This window comes from Phaenicophaeus curvirostris, chromosome 1, assembly GCF_032191515.1.
Source record: "Phaenicophaeus curvirostris isolate KB17595 chromosome 1, BPBGC_Pcur_1.0, whole genome shotgun sequence".
Taxonomy (NCBI): Eukaryota; Metazoa; Chordata; class Aves; order Cuculiformes; family Cuculidae; genus Phaenicophaeus; species Phaenicophaeus curvirostris.
The window spans coordinates 188,007,883-188,029,955 of record NC_091392.1 but is presented as its reverse complement, the minus strand read 5'-3'; the positions used below and the strand labels follow the sequence as shown (position 1 = coordinate 188,029,955).

At 40.1% G+C, this 22,073-nt stretch overlaps 1 protein-coding gene across 4 annotated transcripts in view; it reads right to left on the bottom strand.

Moving 5' to 3' along the window:
- The window catches only part of ATP8A2 (ATPase phospholipid transporting 8A2), a 326,443-nt gene that overhangs the window by 239,481 nt on the left and 64,889 nt on the right, over positions 1-22,073 (bottom strand). For all 4 annotated transcript variants that reach the window (XR_011339668.1, XM_069882897.1, XM_069882904.1 and 1 more), the window contains 10 exons: positions 21,685-21,796; positions 20,840-21,005; positions 17,242-17,369; positions 15,961-16,038; positions 13,826-13,914; positions 13,046-13,090; positions 11,678-11,753; positions 4,133-4,238; positions 2,748-2,830; positions 1,059-1,108 (listed from right to left, as the gene is read on the bottom strand). Coding sequence is in view for 3 of the 4 variants with exons in the window: in XM_069882897.1 (XP_069738998.1) it covers positions 1,059-1,108; positions 2,748-2,830; positions 4,133-4,238; positions 11,678-11,753; positions 13,046-13,090; positions 13,826-13,914; positions 15,961-16,038; positions 17,242-17,369; positions 20,840-21,005; positions 21,685-21,796 (933 nt within the window). In the remaining variant the exon portion in view is untranslated. The remainder of the gene's footprint in view (positions 1-1,058; positions 1,109-2,747; positions 2,831-4,132; positions 4,239-11,677; positions 11,754-13,045; positions 13,091-13,825; positions 13,915-15,960; positions 16,039-17,241; positions 17,370-20,839; positions 21,006-21,684; positions 21,797-22,073) is intronic.

The window sequence follows — 22,073 nt, the reverse complement described above, 5'->3', positions numbered from 1 at the left end:
TTTCAGGGCTCAAGAGCCATTTGTAAGAAAGAAACCTCTTGGCACATATGAACTGACAAAATACAAACCTTTCTAAAACTTTTTGAAGAAGGTTTGGAAGGACAGCAATGACGTGCACCCAGAATTTCTGCAAGTAAGCTAATGACACTGGGAAAATTCCATGTTCTTTTTGGAACCTGAACATGGGAGCTCCCTCTGTGGTCAAGAGGAAAGTTGCTGCACTGGAAGTATTATTCTGCACCTAACTGATTTAACGTTATGTCACTTGCCTACTTGAAAAACACACTTTGAGACTGTACTTTTACAGTGCTGTTGTAAACTACTTGGTTTTGAGTAGGGGAAACTCCAGCTGGAGGGCTTTTTGGCACCCCTTTCAGAACTACGCTATGAACTGCAGAACTCCAGTTACAAAAACTAAACCTTGCAAGCACCCCTGTCAGACTACTTAGACTGGGTACTGCTTAGGTAGGAAGAAGCTTTGTGTGATTAATCAGGCTCCTAAATCACTGTTTTGTCAATTAAAGTTACATCAGTTTGGATGGCGCCACTTGGTGGGCTTTCTGCTCTTTTTTTCTGCTCTTACTGTGGCTTAAAGCCTTGCTCTCTGTTCTAGAGTGTAACCAGCCAACTCCAAAAGTAGTATGTAAAACTGAAGTCAAAATATTTTGGTAGTCAGCTTTCCGTAAGTCCAGGCTCGCTCTGGAGATTGCTGTTGGTTACTTCTCTCCTTTTCCCTCAGAATGTAGCTGTTTAAGCTACTTGTCAGAATACCTGAAAAGTGGCTCCATGAGTTCTTCAGGGTTTCCGACAAGTTTACCAACTCCCTTGTGTCCACAGACAAGAACGTGCAGCCCACACATCGGGCTGGTAGAAAATACTGCTTTAATTCTATTTGAATACTAGTCCTGTGTTGGACATGAGAAGTGGGAGAAGCAGTAAAAAAACCACGAAAGTTCAGCTTTTCTCCTGCATTAGCTGAATGTTTTCGTTCTAGATAACACCTTTACAAAAACTGTTTGCTTTTTCCCTTGCATTTAGTGTATTAGAGGAAAACTTACCTTGAAAACTCCAGCACGTTAAGAATTTCAAAGGTTTTTTCTTTTCCCAGCTACAAAAGAAAGTAAGTATATATCATGGGTATAATTTACAGTGCGAACATGCTAGTTGGTTAGAGCATCTTTGTTTGCATATCCCAGTGTAAATAAACTGTGATAACAGCTCCCTCTCCTGGTAAAAGTCATGTAGAGCCTTATTCAATGACGGTACTCTTAATCTCAAATGTCTAGAATAGTGACATCCTCCATTTACTGTTTACACACTACTTCAAGGAACTAATATCTAACTTCAGAAAGATAAGAATGCTTTGAAAGTTCAGCTGCATATTTACTTCTTAACACTTATCTACTAAAATACATTACAGGCTGTGAGCATTATTCCACATTAAATTAAACATGCCATTAGGTTTGGTATTACAATAATCTCCATCTGAACTGACTTAGTATTTCTCTTATTCGAGTTCACAAACATATAAAATGACTTCTTGTGACAAAATATGGTTAACTGAGTAGTAACTCCTGTTATCACCTACAACTCTTCTCTGGGGTTAAGCAGCACAAGTTACTAGAGTCTCAGAACTCCAGTAGTATTTGTAGCACATGTTTAAAGAAAGGACTGTAACAAAATCTAACTGCAGTAGAATAGTGCCTTATAAAGAACGTATCAATTCAGCAACATCCAAGACCAAAAGCCACCTACAACTCACATTACACATACAACCACAGATGTAAGCAATAAGGAGAGACAGGAACAAAAGATAGGTTTTATTAGGAGTGAGAGCGTTTACTCTTGGCTACAAACAGACCATGCTCCTAGTTTAGAATGTATGAGGAACATAAAACCAGGTCAAGTGGGCCTGGGTCTTCTTGATCAGAAATGCCTAGATAGCTCTAGGTAACACTGCTCATCCTAACACTGCTCTTTCCTTAAACTAAGAAGCAGTTTTCGGATTAGGTTTAAAAAGCTTGTGACAAGTCTTAGAAAAAAAATATGTTCCATGTGCTTTGCTTGAGAGCGTACCGAGAAACTTGAAAGTGAATGCACTTGAGATGAAGGACAAAAATACATCCATTATTCTTACTAAGCACCATACTAGGTAATCCAGGGACAAAGATCTCATCTTAGTTGCATCTGCATAAATCTGGAGCCACGTTAGCTTAGACTGCAACAAAGTCAGAATGTGCCCCCATGAGTTTGTTAACTACACATCCCTGCATAAACAGGTTGTTAAGGAGATACGTCTTCTCCAGAAGATCGTGCTCAGGATGAAAATAACAGTTAGAAAATCTCCCCATGGAAGGGAGTAGGGGCAGAAGGGAACTGGGAGCCCAACTGCTCAATTTAAGCTGCCAACATTGGCCAGGCCAGAGCTAAACCAAGACACTACCAGACATAAGAATTTCCTTCTGACAAGAGTGTGCTCATCTGTGCTTCCCAGACAAGGGAAATACTCTTCACACACATCTGCTGTTACTTCCCCATATAAGCTTGCACCTCTCATTGCCTATGTCACATAGAACGAACAGCAGACAGCTTCAAAATAGAGTAAGCCAAACCATCATAGGCTGCAAAACCCTTTTGCATGTAGCATCCTGAAAGGTCTGTAAAGGGGAACTCACAGGAGCCACAAAGGAGGCATTTAGGCTCTGTCTGAGCTCAGCAAGTCAGTGTCATCCCCATCTACTACTTACCGCCTCGATGATAACTGAATGTGGAGTTCGTCCTGTGAAGACATAACCAAGTTTTTTTGCTCCTTTCACTAATGCCCCTTCATCTGTCAAAACAAGAAAAGCATAAGTTTTATCGGATATATAGAAGAGGTCTACAAAGCCCATACTTAAATATACCACACTGCAACATCACAGAAGCCCCCTTCTCCCCAGGTACTTCCACATCTGTACACTTTCACAGGAACATTCACATTTTCATCCTACATGTAACAATAGCTACACAAACTTCATAATCTGTATAAAATATCCTGTAACCACTGAAGCACTACACTATTGTCGTGGAGGAATCATACTTTTCTAAATAAATACCAGGGAAATACCTGTTCTAAATGCAAGGTCAAATCTGTGTTACTCTAAATTCCTACAACATGCATTGAATCCAGTTCCTGCCATAAAGGCACTAATCTCAGGCGTTAATGAAATAAAGCACTGTTTTCTGGAAACTGAACTGGGCACTATCATCAAGAGCTCAAATACCTGACCTGAAACTGGAGCCAACACCTCTACCTCTACTAGGTAGTTATAAAGCCTCCTTAAGGAGCCAGTGGCACTAAGCACAACCACCATACAACTGAACCCACTGCCTAGTTCAAGCAACCCTTATGTCTCTACCCACTCCCCTGATCTCCTCACAGTTCATCAACACTTATACAGGTGAGGTGCCTTATACAGGCTGTTCAGTCGACTTTTCAGATACTTCAGACAGGTAGAAATGCCACTGCTTTAGTACTGAGCACGTAACTACAATTCTGGAAATATCTTTAGAAATAGAAATAAATTTGATGGGAAGCAGGACCATACTATTATATTTTTTGACCCTGCCTACCTTTTCCAGTACCACTGTGCTGCCTGTTGGAAAAAGAAATGGGTGAAGAGTAGGCCTGAAAATGGTCAAGACTCTGCTTTTTGTTGTATTGTGTCATGTATCAGCATCTCATATCTGCATAAAGCAACACGAGAAGCTACTAGATCAGGGCAAACAATTGGCACTTATGCCAGAGCAAATAACCAGTATTTCCATACGTCAACTCTAAGTAGGGAAGAGAAGTCACTGAAAGTTGTACTTCTCCACAGAAACAGGACAACATATAAGATCTCATGAAAACCGAAGGGACCATTAGCCTAGCCTATACAGAAACATCATACACTTGGCAGTTCTGTACGAGGCATTCAAAACCAGCATGCACTGGTAATAGAAGATACCATATCTACTACTAACATCACGTAGAACTTCTTACTCTTAAAAATCAATGCATTTGTCAACATTACCAGACTCGCCTTTCACCCCACCCATTCACTTCTATTCCCTCACTCCATTCCTCCCCAAAAAGACAGCAGCAACCAACCTGGAGAGGAAGCCTGGTAGATTATTTTATTTCCTTGTCTCTCAGGAACCACGGTATGACATACAGCCAGCAGAGTGAGAAACTCCTGTATATGCACAGCTGTAGGCTAGACAGGACATCAGGAGAGCCAAGTTTAGTATTACACACAGACCAAAAGGCAGCCATTCACTACCTTGAGAAGACCACAGGCAAAATATTCTGTTCACTATTTATATTAGTTGTCTTGGTCCCAGAACATCAATATACCAAAATTAAGCTCATTAATGCTGGCCCTTAAGTGTGGTCTTCATCATTAGCACCAAAGTCGCAAAGAGCTGGGAAGTCAGAATACTCCCCTACCCCCAAAAATAAAAAAGCCTTAGCTTCAAGTTTCTAATAGGCTAAGTTGTCTGTCACAAGACACTGATGATAATCAAGCAAGAGGAAGTACAGCTTTAATAGCCTTAAGAAACAGCTGCAAATAGATTGACGGTAACTACAGCAGAATTAAACTTAGAGCAACTTCATCCTTAGTAATAAACATCCAGACCTGACAGCAGCTAATGAATCAGTAAAGGGCAACATCACATGCTCTTCCACAGAAGTACACCATCCAGCCAAGCACAAGTTCGACCAATGGTCACTGCACACTCAGCATCACTATAACACAACATAAAACATACTTCACAAATGGCACAGTCATCAGCTACCCCAAAGCGCTTAAAGAGACACCAGGTCTGCAACTCCATGAAGATGCCATGACACTTAATTCAGAGGACTCTGATCAGCAGGTTCTAGTAAACACAGCTGTAAGTGACTTGGTGTCCCCCACACCATTCTTCTCTCCTTTCCATTCCTGTATCTGGCAGAGCATTTCAGCCTCACAGCACTCAGGAAGGGTATTCAGCTGTCCAGCTCACAACTTGCAGTACTAACTTCATCCACAGTTCACACATCTTTAAGATGTTTGACTGGATAAGCTGAAGAGAACACATGTTGCCCTTCAACTCCGCTGTATCTGTAACATCCACATACATTTTGGTAGTATCAAAATCTGACACCACAGCAGCCATTTGCTCAGTCACTGAGTCAGCCATGGACTTAGCAGTTCTAACTTTGCCGAAAGCCTTTGCTGACTATGTGAGCTCATAGAGATTTTGCATATGAAAAGATCACCTATTTTCTAAAGTTTTCATTTTATATATATATATATATATAAAATATGTGTGTGTGTATATATATATAAAATTCATGCAATATATATACTCTGTCTCAACAGAGCCACTGCAAAATAAAGATCATGACAAGAGCTGTTAGCACAAGGTCAGGCAGCCAATGTGATATTAACCAAGTAAGATGGAAATGTGATATTAACCTTCAGTAATGTGATATTAACCAAGGTAAGATGGAAAAGAATCCTACAAAACTCTAGTGAAACAGAAACCAAGTTAATTACAAGTTCCTTCTATATAATTTATTCTGCTGGTGTATCCCAATGTCTTTCACCACTAACAATAAGGCTAAAATCTTCAAATGGAATTTGTTCATTTGAGAGCTACATGTCATTAAAAACCCTTTGATGCAAAAGACTTCTATAATATTTTTTTCTATGAATGTACACAGTACTACTATCTGAAATGCATCAGACAGTTATTTTATAAAACCATTTAAACACACAGACTTGAAACATTAAAGATTATTCCATTTTCCACTCAAAGGGGCACTTAAACTGCAAGTTCTCACAATTAGGCCAGCAGCATTCACAATTAGCTCTCAGACATGTTAATGCTTCTGTCCCCAAGTCATGCTATGTGACAAAAAAAAAACCACCTCAAAGTTCTGTCTCAGGTCCTATTTCAGAGACAAGACCAAGAAAAGGGAAAAAATATTAAGTTTTGTTTTTTTTTTTTCAATATGGTGCACATAGCCTACATACACGTACAACACAAAGAGGCGTTGGCAATAGCAAGGTTTAATTAGTAGGAAGTAAATTACTATGAAAGCCTCAAGACAATGCCAGCTTACAACTGTTATGTTAATAGGTATTAAAAAAGCATTAGGTATATCAGGAAGTGTCATAAAAACACTGTACATCAAATACTTGTATCCTTGTTTTATTTCATGTATTTTTGTCACGAATATTTTAAAAACAAACTGCTTCACACAAGCCCTCATCTCTGCATACTGAAACTTCTGAATTATAATTTATTTACGGTTGGACTCGATGATCCGGTGGGTCTCTTCCAACCTGGTTATTCTGTGATTCTGTGATAAGGTCACACACCACTAAAATAACTGAAGTTTTAGCCTTTGACATGCTGGAGTGCAGAGGCTGTATTCAAGAAAATGAACAGATGGAATATAATAGGAGAGTAGTGTGCAAAAAGTTAAGTCCTTGGCAAATTACTGGTCAGGAGGTCACTGCTGCTCCATTATTTACAGACAAAGCAATGCAAGTTTTATCTCAAAATTCACAGTCTGCCAGATTGTCCATTGCAGATTGTCCAGCACCCATTGCTACAGATTTTTGATATCCTTCTTATCCATGTGCCACCTACACCCCTACACGCTTTCATAGTACGTTTTCTATTAGCTGGAAACAACCTGTCCCTGGTAATGTCATAAGTTTTAATCCTCCCTATGTATTTATTCCTGCTTTCAAACCAGCAATGTAATTTGTTGCTGTCTTGGTATTTTCACAGCTCAAAATAGATTGCATGGCAATCTTCCAATTCTATAGCAAGAGATCACCAGAGAGGCCCAGCTTATCGAATTAGCTCCTCCACACAGCTGTCATTTGTTTTCTTTCTGAATTGTCCCAGCACTAGCAAAATATTTACTGCACTGGCATGAATCAGGATAGAGAATTCAAATTACTGCTTCAGAGTTTTCAAGAGAAAATTCATTAATGGATCCTGTGGCAATATATCCCTTAAATCATGCCAAGCATAACTCCAGCATAAAACAGAAGTCCCAGAAGTTAACCGATTCTGCTCTATTGTTTTCATCTATTAAAGCAAGCCTCTACCATTTCAGTACTTAGATTCTTACTGATAGAGCAGACAACAACTCTTGCAAGGACTTTCTTCCACATTTTTCTTTCTCTCCTCATCTGTAGCAGGAACAAAGTTCATTTTGGTCTCTTGATTGGTCTACCTGATCCACAGGTAGCTCTCATTCCAAATGCCTTCTCCCAATATTTTGCCCCCTGCTATGTCCAACAGCTCTGTCTGAAGGCTATTTCTTGTCTGTCTTTTCCAAAGAGCCATGGAACACCTATGCACAACCACATACACCAACAACATAACCTGCTGACAAAACTGACTTCACACACTACCCCCATGAGTCAAGAACTACAGACACATTGAGACACAGTCTCTTATTTCTCCATTGTTGTCTACGAGGCACCACCCACGCTGAAAGCCAAGTTTCCCTATCTAGAAGGCACAGCATAATCCATTATCAAGCAGGGCACAGACCACTGATCAGGAAGCTGTATCACAAGTTTTTGCCCCCTTGTGTTTTTCCTTATTCAAAAGGAATAAAACAAAGCCTAACTTGGCCTTTTGCAGAGCAGGCTGCATTCCACAGAGCTACACATTTGCACATTTGTCATACACATCCTTATCTATGCCTTCTCACTCTGAAGTCAGAAACTCCAGTATTCTAGCCAACTGTTCACCGCCTGGTAAAGTTACAAGGAAGCTGCACATCTCTCCTTTTATTTGTAACAGTATCAGATCAATGCCTCCTTCACAGTATTTCCAGATGAGCAGGACTGACAAGTTCTTGATCAAATGGCCTAGAAATGGCCAATGGGATATTAAGGTACAGTCTAAAAACTTGAACTTACTACTTGGCACAAGTGTGGCACATTCTGCCAAGGAGAGCTAGTAAAATACTTAGCTACTCTATTACCAGGGAGAATTATGACTCACCATCTTAAAAAGGTGTTATCTTCCTACTCTATTGTTTATTAAAACACCGAGCAGCCAGCCATGTGAGCGTTTCTGAAACAGTGAAGCTGGTAAGGCTGAAGGGTATCAGGATATTTCAGGCACTCCAAACACCTATCAACTGGCATTTGAAAATCAATACAGTTAAGTACAAGTTTATCTCATTCAAAGCCACTGAAATATGACCTCTGATTAAAAATAATGCCTTGTACTTGAGCAAAACTACTTAAGTCCCATGCATGGTAAAGGCAAAAGCACAAGACCGATATTTCTCATCAAGCTGTAACAAATTTAATTATCAGCTGTAAAATGGTTATTATGTTTTGACAGTCTTCCGGCAACAGTTACTTTCTGAAGTACCCTGGATGTTCTCACTACCTGAATGTAATCTCCCCTATTGTATTTTCAATTCCAGTTTTTCACTCCAGCAGGAATATGCTTATCTTGTTCTGCTCTCCTACAGAATTAAGAATCAGCTGACAACTGCAGTCATTTCAACAAAGCCTGACAGAATAAAAGTCTCAGTTCCCAGACACTTTATGAAAATAAGCAGACATGTTGGAGATCTAGATGTACACTTGCACTGACATTAAGGCTCAACACAAGCACAACAATTACCTACTCTGCCTGGCCAGCTGCTTAAATACTCACACATACTCACTGAATGAATTCACGCACCTGGAATTAATAGAGGAAGTTCAGAGAGAATCCAAGGAAACAGAAGTCTAGAAGGAGATCCAAGTTCCTTAGTTCTTTCACTTCTTGATCTCCTTCTCTACACTCATATCATCAGCATAAAAAAAACAACCCCACAAACAAGCCTGCATCTCCCCGCTGAGTTTATTCACAGCACATGCACAACTTGCGGGCAACAAGATAGAGACTATCAAGCATATTCACCAAATCTTCCTTTAAGACTCCGGAAATAACTTATCTTCTCTTATTCTATTAAAGAGTTCACACCATTTTCCCCATAGGAACAAGCAAGCTTCATACTCTCGGCACTGCTGCACAGTTCATCCAAAGCTGTTACAAAGCAGAAGCATAAGCAGACAAGCGTTCTTCCACATTAAAATCCCAAGGAAGCCAAGAGAAACCTCCACATGTTCTCCAGACAGGTTATTTTTCATCGGAATGCTTCCTGCAGAGCAATAATTCTTTGACTGCTACTAAAGAGTGGACTTGGCCATCAGTCAGGACTTACACAGCAGTGGCCCAGAAAAAGATATGAAATTTAGAGGCGATGCAGGATGTTAAAAGTCTTCCTAGCAGATGGAAGACAGTCTCATGAGGGCAAGTACATTATTTTTTATTTTCAACCTGGAAAGAAAGTTATTTGGCACTGAGACAGCTCTAATGTTTGTGACTAGATGGAAGAAAAAAACAAAACAAACCTTCAAGACCAGAAAAATGAGCACTTACTGTTTGTACGAGAGAGCATATTGAGAGCTTGAGCTGCCAAAGGGCAAATATTTGAAGGGATTTCACTGCACAGCCGAGTACAGCACCATCTAACCCCACATGGCAACTTATGCTAGAACACGTCAGTTTTAGCATCCAAGTGTACTAAACGAATAGAGATTGTCAGACACCCATAAAAAGCATTTGCAGCTATCAACTAGCTACTAAAAGTAAGACATCAAGGAGTTTTAAGTAGAAGGAAACAGTTTATGTACCTCAACAGCTGACCTAATGCAAAAAGCTAATGGGTTAGGAATATGCAACTCTTGCCTCTCCTACTATTCTGTAATCCAGCCCTCATGTCCCTGATGTCATTGGATAAATGGATCTGAACTTCCTAAGCAAACTGTTACACGTAGTTCTTCCATTTGTCTCTAGTGTTAAATCCACGCTTACCAGTAGGTGACATCCTTCCCTCCAGTACAATCGGGCTCCAAAAGACAACTTTGACCTACACAAGGTACCCTCTAAGTCTTAAGAGCCAGAACGTCCCCCACTGGTTGTCCAAAGGCTAAGCTCACACAAGGTGCTCAGCCAAACAGTCAGCTGTACAGTTACAACAGTATTTATCTCTTCCAGTTGCCTGCCAAAAGCCAATGACACATAAGGATTCAGTACGTAAAGAATGAAGACTTCAGAGAATCATAGAATGACCTGAGTTAGAAGGGACCCATAGGGATCATTGAGTCCAACTCCTGTCCCTGCATAGGACAAGTCCAAATATCTCACCATGTGTCTGAGGGCATTGCCTAACTGCTTCTTGAATATTGTCAGGATTGGCACCATGACTGCTGCCAAGGGGAGTCTGTTCCAGTGCTTTACCACCCTCTGAGTGAAGAGCCTTTTCCTATTATTCAGTACAAACGTTGCCTGACACACCTTCCTGCCCTTGCCTTGGGTCCTACCATTGGTACCAGGCTCTGGTAACAACTTGAGGTGTTATGTTCTCATCCTATTGCTTGTTACTTGGCCGAAGAAACCAACACCCACCTCTCCACAAGCACCTTTTAGATAGTTGTACAGAGTGGTAACATCAGCCCTCAGCCTCTTCTTCTCCACACTAAAGAATCCCAGTTCCCTAAGCTGCTCCTCCTAAGACATGTGCTCCAGACCCTTCACAGCTTCATTGCCTTTCTTTGACCAGTGGGAAATGCCTCCAGAGCAGATTATTACAAAAGCCACATAGGAAACCAGTACATTGTTCTGGGAGGGCCACCTTCTTGAAGGTTAGAGCCTTCTTCAGGCTCTATCATCCTGAGGGTTATGTAGTGCCACACAAAGCAACTACGTATCCCTTCAGGCTTTTACACCATGTTGCATTTCAAGTTCTTAAGTACTGTAAAGCAAAACAGAAAACAAAGCTTTGCTGCACACAAACAGTATTTTGTAACTATATTTTAGATTCCCAGTGACAGAAGTTAACAACCTAAAAAAACAATCAGCTAACTTGGCTTGTCATTTCAGTTTGTGCTTGCCAATGCCATATACTGTGAGACAGCTTCCACACACGAGAAGGACCATGTTTTTTTGCAACTGACTAAACTTTATGTCCATCAAGTCAGGCATTTCTTAGCTATGTGGTTTCTGAATAAGCAGTTAACAGACACATTTTTAAGGACTAGGTCCCCTTAGAACATATCCAGTTAGGCCAATAATACTAATCAACAAGTCCCAGGCTAAGCTTAAGCTTGCAATTAAATCCCATCTTTTACATCCTTTACACAACTGGAATTCCCAACGCTTGCAATATCTAAAGCAAGTCTCACCAGAACCATCTTGCAATGCTCTTGAAGAGTACTAAAAACAGTATTTAAATGTATGGACGTTTGAACACTGAGCAGATTTTCTTTTTAAGAAACACAAATTCTACCATCATTTGCTAGAAGACATGATCTTCCATATACACTACGATCTATGAAGCTGTTTCATTGCTAGCTGGTATCCATATCAATGTCACTGTTCCTCTAAATTTAGTATTAAGACAAGCGAGCAGAAAGGTACTGAGGGGAACTGGTTTGTTTCCCATTTACCCCCTCTGTGCCTGTGTGACACCTGTGGGGCAGACTTTATCAGATTGGTTTATCACTCAGTTCCAGACAGGACTAGAAAAAGGTGTCTCAGAAACATGATATTCCAAGAGTAGACTTACATGGTCATTTTCAATGTTTTGCAGCAGCCTCGGGTCATCAAATTCACATGATTCACTGGTAGAGGGAGGTAGCTGGCTGCAGAGCAAGGTAAGCATTTAAAACATAAGTGGCAACATTATCAATCTTATTACTTCATCTATTTTGTTGGGAAGCAAAGGAAAAACAAAGTAAGATTACACTGTACTTGGGAGTATCGTGAAACAGTCATACGAGTAAAAGCACAGAGTGCTGGAAATGAGCAACAACTACCTCAGAGCACCAAGGAGGAAACCCAAAAATAGTTAAGCTTCAAAGTGTATTTGTGAACATTCAAGTGTCAACAAATCTCCTAGGGCAGACGTAGTGGAAACTGTTTGAAAGCGTACTTGAAATACATCAATTTGAAGGTGACCTGTTTTCTAAATAGATAAAAGATTGACACCTCTAAGCTCCCTCTCTAGTCAGCAACTTATGCTTCAAGTTGATCCCTAGAGGACTTTAAGACCAAGTACTCAAAATTAGTACCTGGAAGAAAGTCTTCCACAGAACTAACTAGAAAAAAAATATGAGGAGAGAAAAATGTGATGAAGAAACCAGCAAGGCATCCATAGAAGTCAGACATTAGCAGAAGCAGCAACACATCATCATAACACCTTCCTAACAGGTGATCATAAAAATGAGCTGGACCAGTGGAGACGTTGTTAATGATAAAGTGGATTTCTAGGAGCATTCAGTGTCTCCTTTTTTTTTTTTTTTCTCCACTTCTTAGCTATATTTGCCATTCTAAGCCACATGAGCCTTCCCTGGCTCCTCCTCCCTTCCTGTTATTTTGAACATGAATCAGTAACACCTGCATAACACTTCTAGGTTTTCGCTCCTTTCCGTAGAACAGGACAGACATCACATGTATTCAATAAACCCCCGAGTAAAAGAGGAGTGATTCTCTTGAAGAGAGACACCTCCACATAACATTTTTCTCAATTTAATTATTAAAACACAGCATTTTAATAAAGAAACTCCTTCTCTTCTCCTTGTCAAGTTTGAACTTCGTGATTGTAAAGAGTAACATTCAGCCTCTAGCTAGAGGTAAGATTAAAGAAGGTTACTCTTAGTTTGTATCTGTTGCCAACAATTATAAATAAGCACTGAAACAGCATGCACGCAAGTCACCCCAGGAACTGCTTATCCCTCACACCCCTTCACCCATCATCTCCCTATGCAGAAAAGACCTATCACTACCCATCAGCTCTACATTAGGCTCAAGCTGGAAGAACACTTAAAACACATTGCTCCCTTGGGCTTCTTCCAGTCCCAACTTGGAAAGCAGTCTTTACACAGAGTGTCCCTACTCTTCTACACAAACCAAAAATATGCTAGAAAATATTTACCTGAAATCTTCTGATGAACGTTCTCTTTCCAGCTCGGGAAAGTGACTGAAGGGTAGAATAAAAGCAAACAAACTGAACATTTATTCCACTTTCCAACCCATCCCCCGCAAAAAAAAAATACATATAAGGTGAAGATAGAGTCATCACACTAAAACATATGCAAGAACATGGATACAGCTGTTCACATATTTGAATCAAGTTACCTGCCTTTGAGGTATCTGATTTAGCTACCACGAAATTCAAAGGTTAACTTGCACAGACGTCTTAAGATCACTCATTTAAAACTACGCAAAGATTAAGTATTCAAGAGTGAAAAGACCAAGTGCTATGAAATCTCAGCATGACTCAAAGGGAATCTTTTGACACAAACTGAACAAAAACAGTAACTCTTTTGTGCAAGGAGCATAAACTCTACAGCTAGGTGGTTATAATGAAATCCTGGTTCATCTGAAGAAATCACAGGAACAGGACTGAAAACTGCCACCCTTTGGCTGCATCAACTTCTCTCTGGAAAGGTTCCTTAGTACTTCCAGTTCAGTTTAACTCGTCATCAGGTGAGTTGGAAAGCATGTTTTCTTTGTTTCATGCAAGCTACTCCCCAGGTCTGCCTTTCACAATTTGTGTCGCAAGACATAAAAAGCGAAGGTATTAACTGAGACCATAAGATATTTCAATATAACAACTGAAGAACAGAATGTTCTAACCCTGTTCTGATATAAAAGCATGTACCATTATGAAGCACATATTAAGCTACAGAGTTTCTAATAACGTCATACGCACCCATATGTCACTCCAGCAATACTACATTTCTTAAAGTTCATGATATTGCATGTTAGAGTACCTGTTTTATCAGAAAACAGGTATTTTACCTGGGGAAGGAAAAAAAGAAAAAAGTCTTATTTTCAACTTGCAAAGCAACAGAATTCCAAGTGAAAAACTTATCAAGTATCAGGAAAATACTGGGAGATGCATGGCTCAAGTGTCACAGCATTAGCCAATTCAGACTTATTACAGGTTGGTTTGTAGCTATTACCAGAGCTACAAAAGTTATTTAATGGCTTGATTTCTTCTATAACTCTAAATGCAGAAAGGCTCAATTAGTAGGTATCAATAGCCAAGGCTCCAGAGTGGTCAGCACAGATGTACTTGTTTGTGCAAGGTAACAGTCACCAAACCTTTCAACTCCACTAACGTCAAAGAGCAAGACTGGAAACTAAAACAAAGAATCTTTAAAATTGCTGAAGCATTATTAGAATATAAGACTCAATTAATTGTGTGTTCTGAAGATTACCAGGAATTGTTTTGTTGGGTTTTTTTACCCCCCACAACAGAACCATGCCAGGAATATCCTAGACTAAGTCCCAGTGGTATTCTGGGGGCTCACATACACCGCTTTTTCTGGTATCCAGTCATGAGCAGTCCTGAACTGCAAGATGCACAGCCACAGTCAGCACTGTCCGAACTGACAATCTCTTAATGGAAACAAATGACTTGGAGCTAGAACCTGGAGACAACCCCAACACAGCAACATATCTTCTCTTAGCATTAACAGACTCAACATTCCCCCTTCAGTAGGCCACAACAGACCAAAATGAATTGCAAGCCAAGTTCCACATTGTTTCACCTCTGCAATAGCTAAGATTTTAAACCAACAATAGATAGGAAGAAATGGTGCTAACATACAAGTTACCAGTTGAAAGACCAGAATATTCTGCCTAGAACTGCAAAAAGTCGTCCTAAATATCTGCAATTCAGTTCAAGAGAGTGCACAACACATCTAGTTACGTGATCCTTCAGCTGTGCACTACGCTGCTTCTGAATTCAGCATTGGAAATGGAGCCTGTGCAAATTACAAGTTAGAGGTTAACCAAACATCTGACGAACTGCAAAACATAAGTAATTCTAGCATATAACAAAATTTTAAAATGCATCTTTGAACAACTAATTCAATCAACAAACCCAAAATCTGGTCTGGTTACAGGTAAGCAATAGTAAGCAGTTTCTGAAAACATATGGGCCAACAACATATGTCAGGCCACATCATATAGTTTACTTTGGACAAAAACACTACCATAATTTAGAGCTTAATAACTCCCTAACAAAGCAATAAATCAATAAATCAGATTTTAATAATCCTAGGGAAAAGAGCAATCAAATTAAGCAGGAGGAATATTGACTACCACCCTGCTGAGCAGAACACAATGTTTATGTAAGCAGCAACAATAAATTCACACAAATTATGAAGTTCATGGACCACCTATGACTGGTGATCAAGGAAGAAGAGCTATGATTTCTCAATTGTACTACAAAACTCCAATGGCAAAGTTGTGTCTTCCCTAAACCTTGTTTTGGGTAAGCCCTTCCATTTCTAAAAAAAAAATAAATTATCTCATTTGCCTAATTCATAACAAATCTCCCAAAACAACTGCAAGTTAATACAAGTTATCTTTATCTTAAAGGAAAATCCAAGTGCTCAAAGGAACAAACTACAAGTTGAACTGCATTTTTTTCCTTTTGTGTTTCCTGCAATGGTCAGAAACACAAAGAACTAAGAACACAGGCTGAGGCTGTTGGCCTGCTCTTCAGCCACACTTAATCCTGTACATTCTGTTCCAGTGTATAGACAGGCACAACCAAAAAGCATCTCTACAACACCCTTGAAGAAACAAGTCTGTTCAGAGTGAACATAAGAAATGTTTTTTCAATTTGCAGTCTTAAAGCTGCCTATATGACCTTGAACACAATCCCGTGATCTTTCATTGTTTTACTTTTAAAACAGGCTATTGACAGTTAAGACGTTCCATTAACCTGAGCCAAAGAACAACAGAACAAAGCAGGTTAATACAGAATGCTTTCATGACTTCTGCCTTCCCAGAACACACCACACAAACATGACACTCATGAATGTGTCTTACCTGCCCAAGTTCCTCATTAAGGTTTGAGGTTCTAGCCATTGCAGGTGTATCTGTTTCAGGATAATACATATCTAAGTCCTGAAATGAGAATAAAATTAGACCTATGCTAGTTTCCTTTCAGTCACCTCCAACTTGGCTTGATTGACTAACTCCATTGATGGAGGCTCTAAAGGCTTGCAATGAACAGCATCCCAAGTTAAATAAGGGTGCCTCCTTTCTGAAGGACACCATCATGAAAAGCTAAATTCAATTACAGGCAATTATCACTTTCTTGATTGCACTTCTATAATTTAAGAATTTAATACAGTAGGAATAAGTTCTAACAAGCATTAGACAGCCTAATTACTGGTTTTCAATTACAACCACATAACTTAATCACGGATTTAGCTAGTGCAAAGAGACCATCTAAGTGACTCAAATAATCTCATAATTCCTAGATTTAATTGGGACAGTAAGCAAAAGAGCTGCCACATGAACCAAAGCAATTTCTCAGATAAGCTGGTCAAACACCTCTAATACACTATCAGCAGCTCCAAACACACACACTAAATCCTGTTTTATTGTAGAGGAACCACTAAGTCTAAGAATTGATGCATACCAGGACAAAGTATTCCTCTTTGTTTTGTTCATCTTCAGAAACATCAATACAGTATTTTTGGTCCACAAGTGAAGAGAAACTAACACACTCCAAGTCAAAGCTTCCCTGAACAGACGGATTGCTCTTCTGTTGCATGAGGCACCACCAACTCATCTCCTTACAGAAATACTACTACTCATATCTGAGGTCCAGCCTCAGGATTTAAACCTCTACCCCCTCCCCACTCCCCCCCCCCAAAAAAAATCCAAAACAAAAAAAGCGAAACAAAAACATCCACAGCCGTAAACAAGTCTAGTATTTCCCTCTGCTCTGACTGGGAGGACCTATAATGTACTGAAGAGCTTAGAAGATATTTACTCAACATTAATCACCTGAGAGACCCATTTCAACCCAAAATTCTGAGCCTTCCCATCCCATCCCGAAAGCTGAAAATATATGAGAGTTACCATTTGCACAGAGGATCTTCCTACAACTAACTCTTAAATTTCCTGTGGAAGACAGAACAAATGCAGAAGAAATCCTCTGAACTTCTCCCTGCCTTTCCTAGAAGCTGAATCAGAAACGCCATAAAAAAATCCGATTAAGATTTCAGGGTGGTAGTTATTTAGGTTTTGGGTTTGGTTTTTTTCCCCTCAATGCCACTTTCCAAAGATGATATTAATACATTTATTCTTGTTACTTACCCAATTTATAAAAAGAGCCTGAGTAAACTTGACAACTTCCAATGTCACCAGAAGACTGATTGGAATAAGGTTGTTGTACAAGATTATAAATGTCAGCAGATTGTATCCAAAGTTGACAGACAGCATTTCTGTGGACCAAAAGACAACAGACTAAAGGGAGAGGTCCAAGTGCTACAGTACAGGGCAATCATATTTTCACAGTTGGGCTGCCAAACTTAGTAGCACTAAAACGATCAGCAAGCGTGCTAAGGCCTAGAACAAGGACCTTTTTAAAACTGATTTTTATAGTACAAATACAGAACATCCACAGAACACACGGCATTATTATGCACCAGGTGAAGGACAAGATTGGTGAGATCATATTAGAGAACAGAACACTTCGTTAACAACTTTGGCTAAACAGATGGTAGTAAGTATGAAATTCCACACAGTAACCCAAATGTAGAGGTTTATCTGATGCATGAAGTGCCCCAGTTTAGTCACCAATATTAACAGCAACATAACTTTATGAAAAGCACATACCTGCCTTATTAGAATTAGAAAATAAAAAAATTAAGATTGAAATCTGTTCTAAACTCTGCCACCATTGGTAGATTTTACTCATACTAAAGAAAACTAAGAACAAGCTGACGGTTAAACAGACACCTACAAAATGAACTACAGTATCCTGCTTAAGCAGAAGAGCTGTTATCAATGGTGAAAACATTAGGCAATTTACTGAAGTAAATCTGCCAACACAACTGGTCCTAAAGGGATTGACAAGAAATCATAGACAGCAGGCAGGAATAGATGAGGCTCCTGTTCATATTGCCACCCACAGCCTCTCTTTACATACAAAATGGTGTACACTCTCCTGGGTGGAAAACTGGTTGGATGGCCGGGCCCACAGAGTGGTGGGAAATGGTGTGAAATCCAGCTGGAGGCCAGTGACAAGTGGGGTTCCCCAGGGCTCAGTGCTGGGTCCAGCCCTGTTCAATGTCTTTATCAGTGACCTGGATGAAGGCATCGAGTGCACCCTTAGCAAGTTTGAGGACGACACTAAGCTGGGTGGAAGTGTCGATCTGCTGGAGGGTAGGGAGGCTCTGCAAAGGGATCTGAAGACGCTGGACTGCTGGGCAGAGACCAATGGCATGAGGTTTAACAAGGCCAAATACCAGGTCCTTCACTTGGGGGACAACAACCCCATGCAGTGCTACAGACTAGGAGAAGTCTGGCTGGAAAGCTGCCCGGAGGAGAGGGACCTGGGGGTGTTGGTTGACAGCGACTGAATATGAGCCAGCAGTGTGCCCAGGTGGCCAAGAAGGCCAATGGCATCTTGGCTTGTATCAGAAACAGCGTGACCAGCAGGTCCAGGGAGGTTATTCTCCCTCTGTACTCGGCACTGGTGAGACCGCACCTCAAATGCTGTGTTCAGTTGTGGAGGGGAGGGAGCTGGCCTCTTCTCCCAAGTGACAGGGGACAGGACAAGGGGGAATGACCTCAAGCTCTGCCAGGGGAGGTTCAGGCTTGACATCAGGAAAAAATTTTTCACAGAAAGGGTCATTAGGCACTGGAACAGTCTGCTCAGGGAGGTGGTTGAGCCACCTTCCCTGGAGGTGTTTAAAATATGGGTGGATGAAGTGCTGAGGGGCATGGTTTAGTGACTGATAGGAATGGTTGGACTCGATGATCCGGTGGGTCTTTTCCAACCTGGTGATTCTGTGAAAATCTCCATATTCGTCTGTTCTTCACTTTCCGTGAAGCTGAGGGAGGCACGGGAGTCAGTATGCAAAGCACTCAGCACAACCTGAGTTCCAGCCCACAATGAAGGAATTTTCAGTGTTACAGGTAAGTTGATAAAAAGGCAAGGGAATAAACTAGGAGGTAGAAACCAGAGAAAGTTGCAGAAACCTAACGAAGATCAGAGCAAGACTTAGAGATGCCTAGGTTGAAAGTTCATGTATGAGTACACATGAATTCCATGTCTTCAATCTGTTTACAGGAAGATTAGAACCACACTTGATAGGAAAAGAGTTTTTTTAATATAGTCTTAATAGAAATTAGGTATTTCATAACAATTAAACATAGCATCATAGAACCGTAGAATAGTTTGGTTTGGAAGGGACCTTTAAACATTATCTAGTCCAAACCCCTTGCAATGAGCAGAGATCTTCAACTTGATCAGGTTGCTCAGAGCCTCATCGAACAAAAGTTTGAATGTTAATAGGGATGGGGCTTCTAGTACCCCTCTGGACAACCTGTTCCAGTGTTTCACAAAATTCATTGAAATATTTCTTCCTATTCAGTATAATTCTACTCTCCTTTAGTTTAATACCATTACCCTTTATTCTATCACAACAGGCTGTAGGACAAAGTCTGGCCTCATCTTTCTGGCATTTACAGAAGTGATATAAATTGTGCATTCAACTTACAAAGAAAGCACATCTATCCAGACTACAATGTCATCCTAGTTTATTAGGGGCTGCACCTGTTTTATATTGGCACAAGCTAATGAATTTTGTTCAATTCATCCTTTCCAATATTACTTCTGTCATTAGAAGGCATAAGTTTACATTTCCTCATTGAAAAGCAGGGGAGAGGGTGAGGAATGAACTTTGAAAGTTGCCAATACTGCTACTAGAAGACATCACAACTAGTAAAAACCAGATCAAATATGAGGCTCTCCCATGCTCTTCCTATATGATTTTTTTTCATTACTATCACAACTGCAGTTCTTAAACTGCAGAAGACACCATTTGCCATATGTTTTGCCATCACCATCAGAGACCATTTGCGGAGAACTATTTTCAGATCAGTGTCTCTAGGTGTCTATAGCAATATATTTTAGAGCTAGCTAATGTAACCCCCTCAAGTCAGAAGTCTACTGGAAAGCAATTTATTTATTTATTTATTAAGCATTTGCATAATGCTTATGTTTGATACCTGAATTAATAAATGCAAGGATTACGAAAGACTTGACATAAAATGCTTTAATAAGCACACAATTAGAGATCGGTCTTCTCATTACAAAGTAACATAAGTCAGAAGCCAAAATGACTGAAACATAACATCGAATAAAGGCAAAATCATAAGATCTAGCATTTAAGTTCTCAACCACAAGATCACATAAGCATTTCTGACTGAAACAGCTAGAGAAATCCTTTATTTCTGTACATAAGCATAAAGTTGAAGTCAGTATCACCAGACTATTACCTGCTATCCTAAGTCAGGTACAGTCAGACGTGACACCTAAGGCAGCAGTACATGACCTGCTCTGAAATGAGATTTATGCATGGCATCCTGAGAGAGCTGATATAACTTGAACACCAAATATCCAAGAATAACTCCTGGCCCTCTTGTTTCTGCCTGGCTCCCTGGGGGGTAGCCTAGTGATATTCACCTAATCTTTAAAGATTTTATTAACAGAAGCCTCACTGAGAGTTTCACCTATGCTAGCCTGTTCTCAAGAACAAGAAAAATATGGATGATCAAAACATTAGCAACAGGCCTTGTTTCTTTTGTTGCTTGGTTTCTTATTTTAAGTATTGATTTAGCAAAGCTAAAAGCCTGGCCAGCCCTACAGTTTGATACATTCCTTACATGCTGCCTGCATACTCACCATTGGAGCCAAGGTACCAGACGACTTCACCATGTGTTCTGTTCCATAATAAGGCACCTACAGAACTCACAAGGGCCATCACCAGAAGAATACAAAACAAAACCAGGATCTGCATATTGGTCACTTTATCTACATTTGATCTCTTCAGAGGTACTTTGGTTGAATTCTGAACAGCAGTAGGAAAAAAGAAAAAAACAATGACTTAGACAAAAGGAAATTGCAGAGGCAAACTCTACCTGTATTTTTAGCGCCCATTATAGAACTTGCTACTTCACTATTCAGTTTGCTACTGTATGCAAAATTCAATGAAGTATCAATAGGAGTAAATATTCTGAACTGATCCAAAAGTGGCAGATCATAAAAACAGAACCATTCAGTTCTGAAGACCTTATATGCTCATATCCTGGCTGTCCATTCCACTAACTGTCAGCAGAGATGTGCAACACATGCATGTTGCTGGTCTCTCCAGACACTCCCTGCCATTAAAGCAATACAGAGACTGTGGTCTTAACCTCACTATCTCCAAAGGCTAGAATTGTAGATAGTCATCACCATCCCCTCCATTATTAAATCTCAGTTTTAAGTTTCATCCACCTATCACATAAATCAAGATAAAAAATCTAGTTAGCTTTCCTTACACATTGAAGCATTCTTAGACCAATTAGTGTTTACACATGTGCAGCAGCAACCTGAGGTACAACATCCTGGTATTCCTCAAGGCCTCCAGGTCTTAACTACAATGAGTCAAAACCATTTCATAAAATCAAGTCCAAAGGACAAGAAGAACACATGAAAAATGACCAGCTACTTTTAGAACATGCTCTAGACCTCCTTAAAAGCTTTACCTGCATGAGTTTTGTATCATGTCCTGTATACACAACAATACCCAAGACCCATTGAGTGTTTCTCAGTTGTGCACCTCTTAGCAAGATCTGGTCTGGACCAACCGGAACTGGGCTGCAAAGCAAGAAATATGCACATCTTTAAATTCTTGTTAATACTTCAGGAATATGATTCTGCTTTCAGCCTTACTCCCCAAAACAAAGCCCAAACCCAAAAAGAAGGAAAGTAATATAATGAACTTGGTGTTCACACAACTCAAGAGTACTGAAAGCTGGGTAAGTCTAATGCCTTCTAAAAAAGCAGTAGGACAAAACTGATGGAAAGGGGCTGTCCTAGTCACCCAGAACTTGAGAACTTACATGGCAGCCATAAGCCTACTCTGCACTTCACC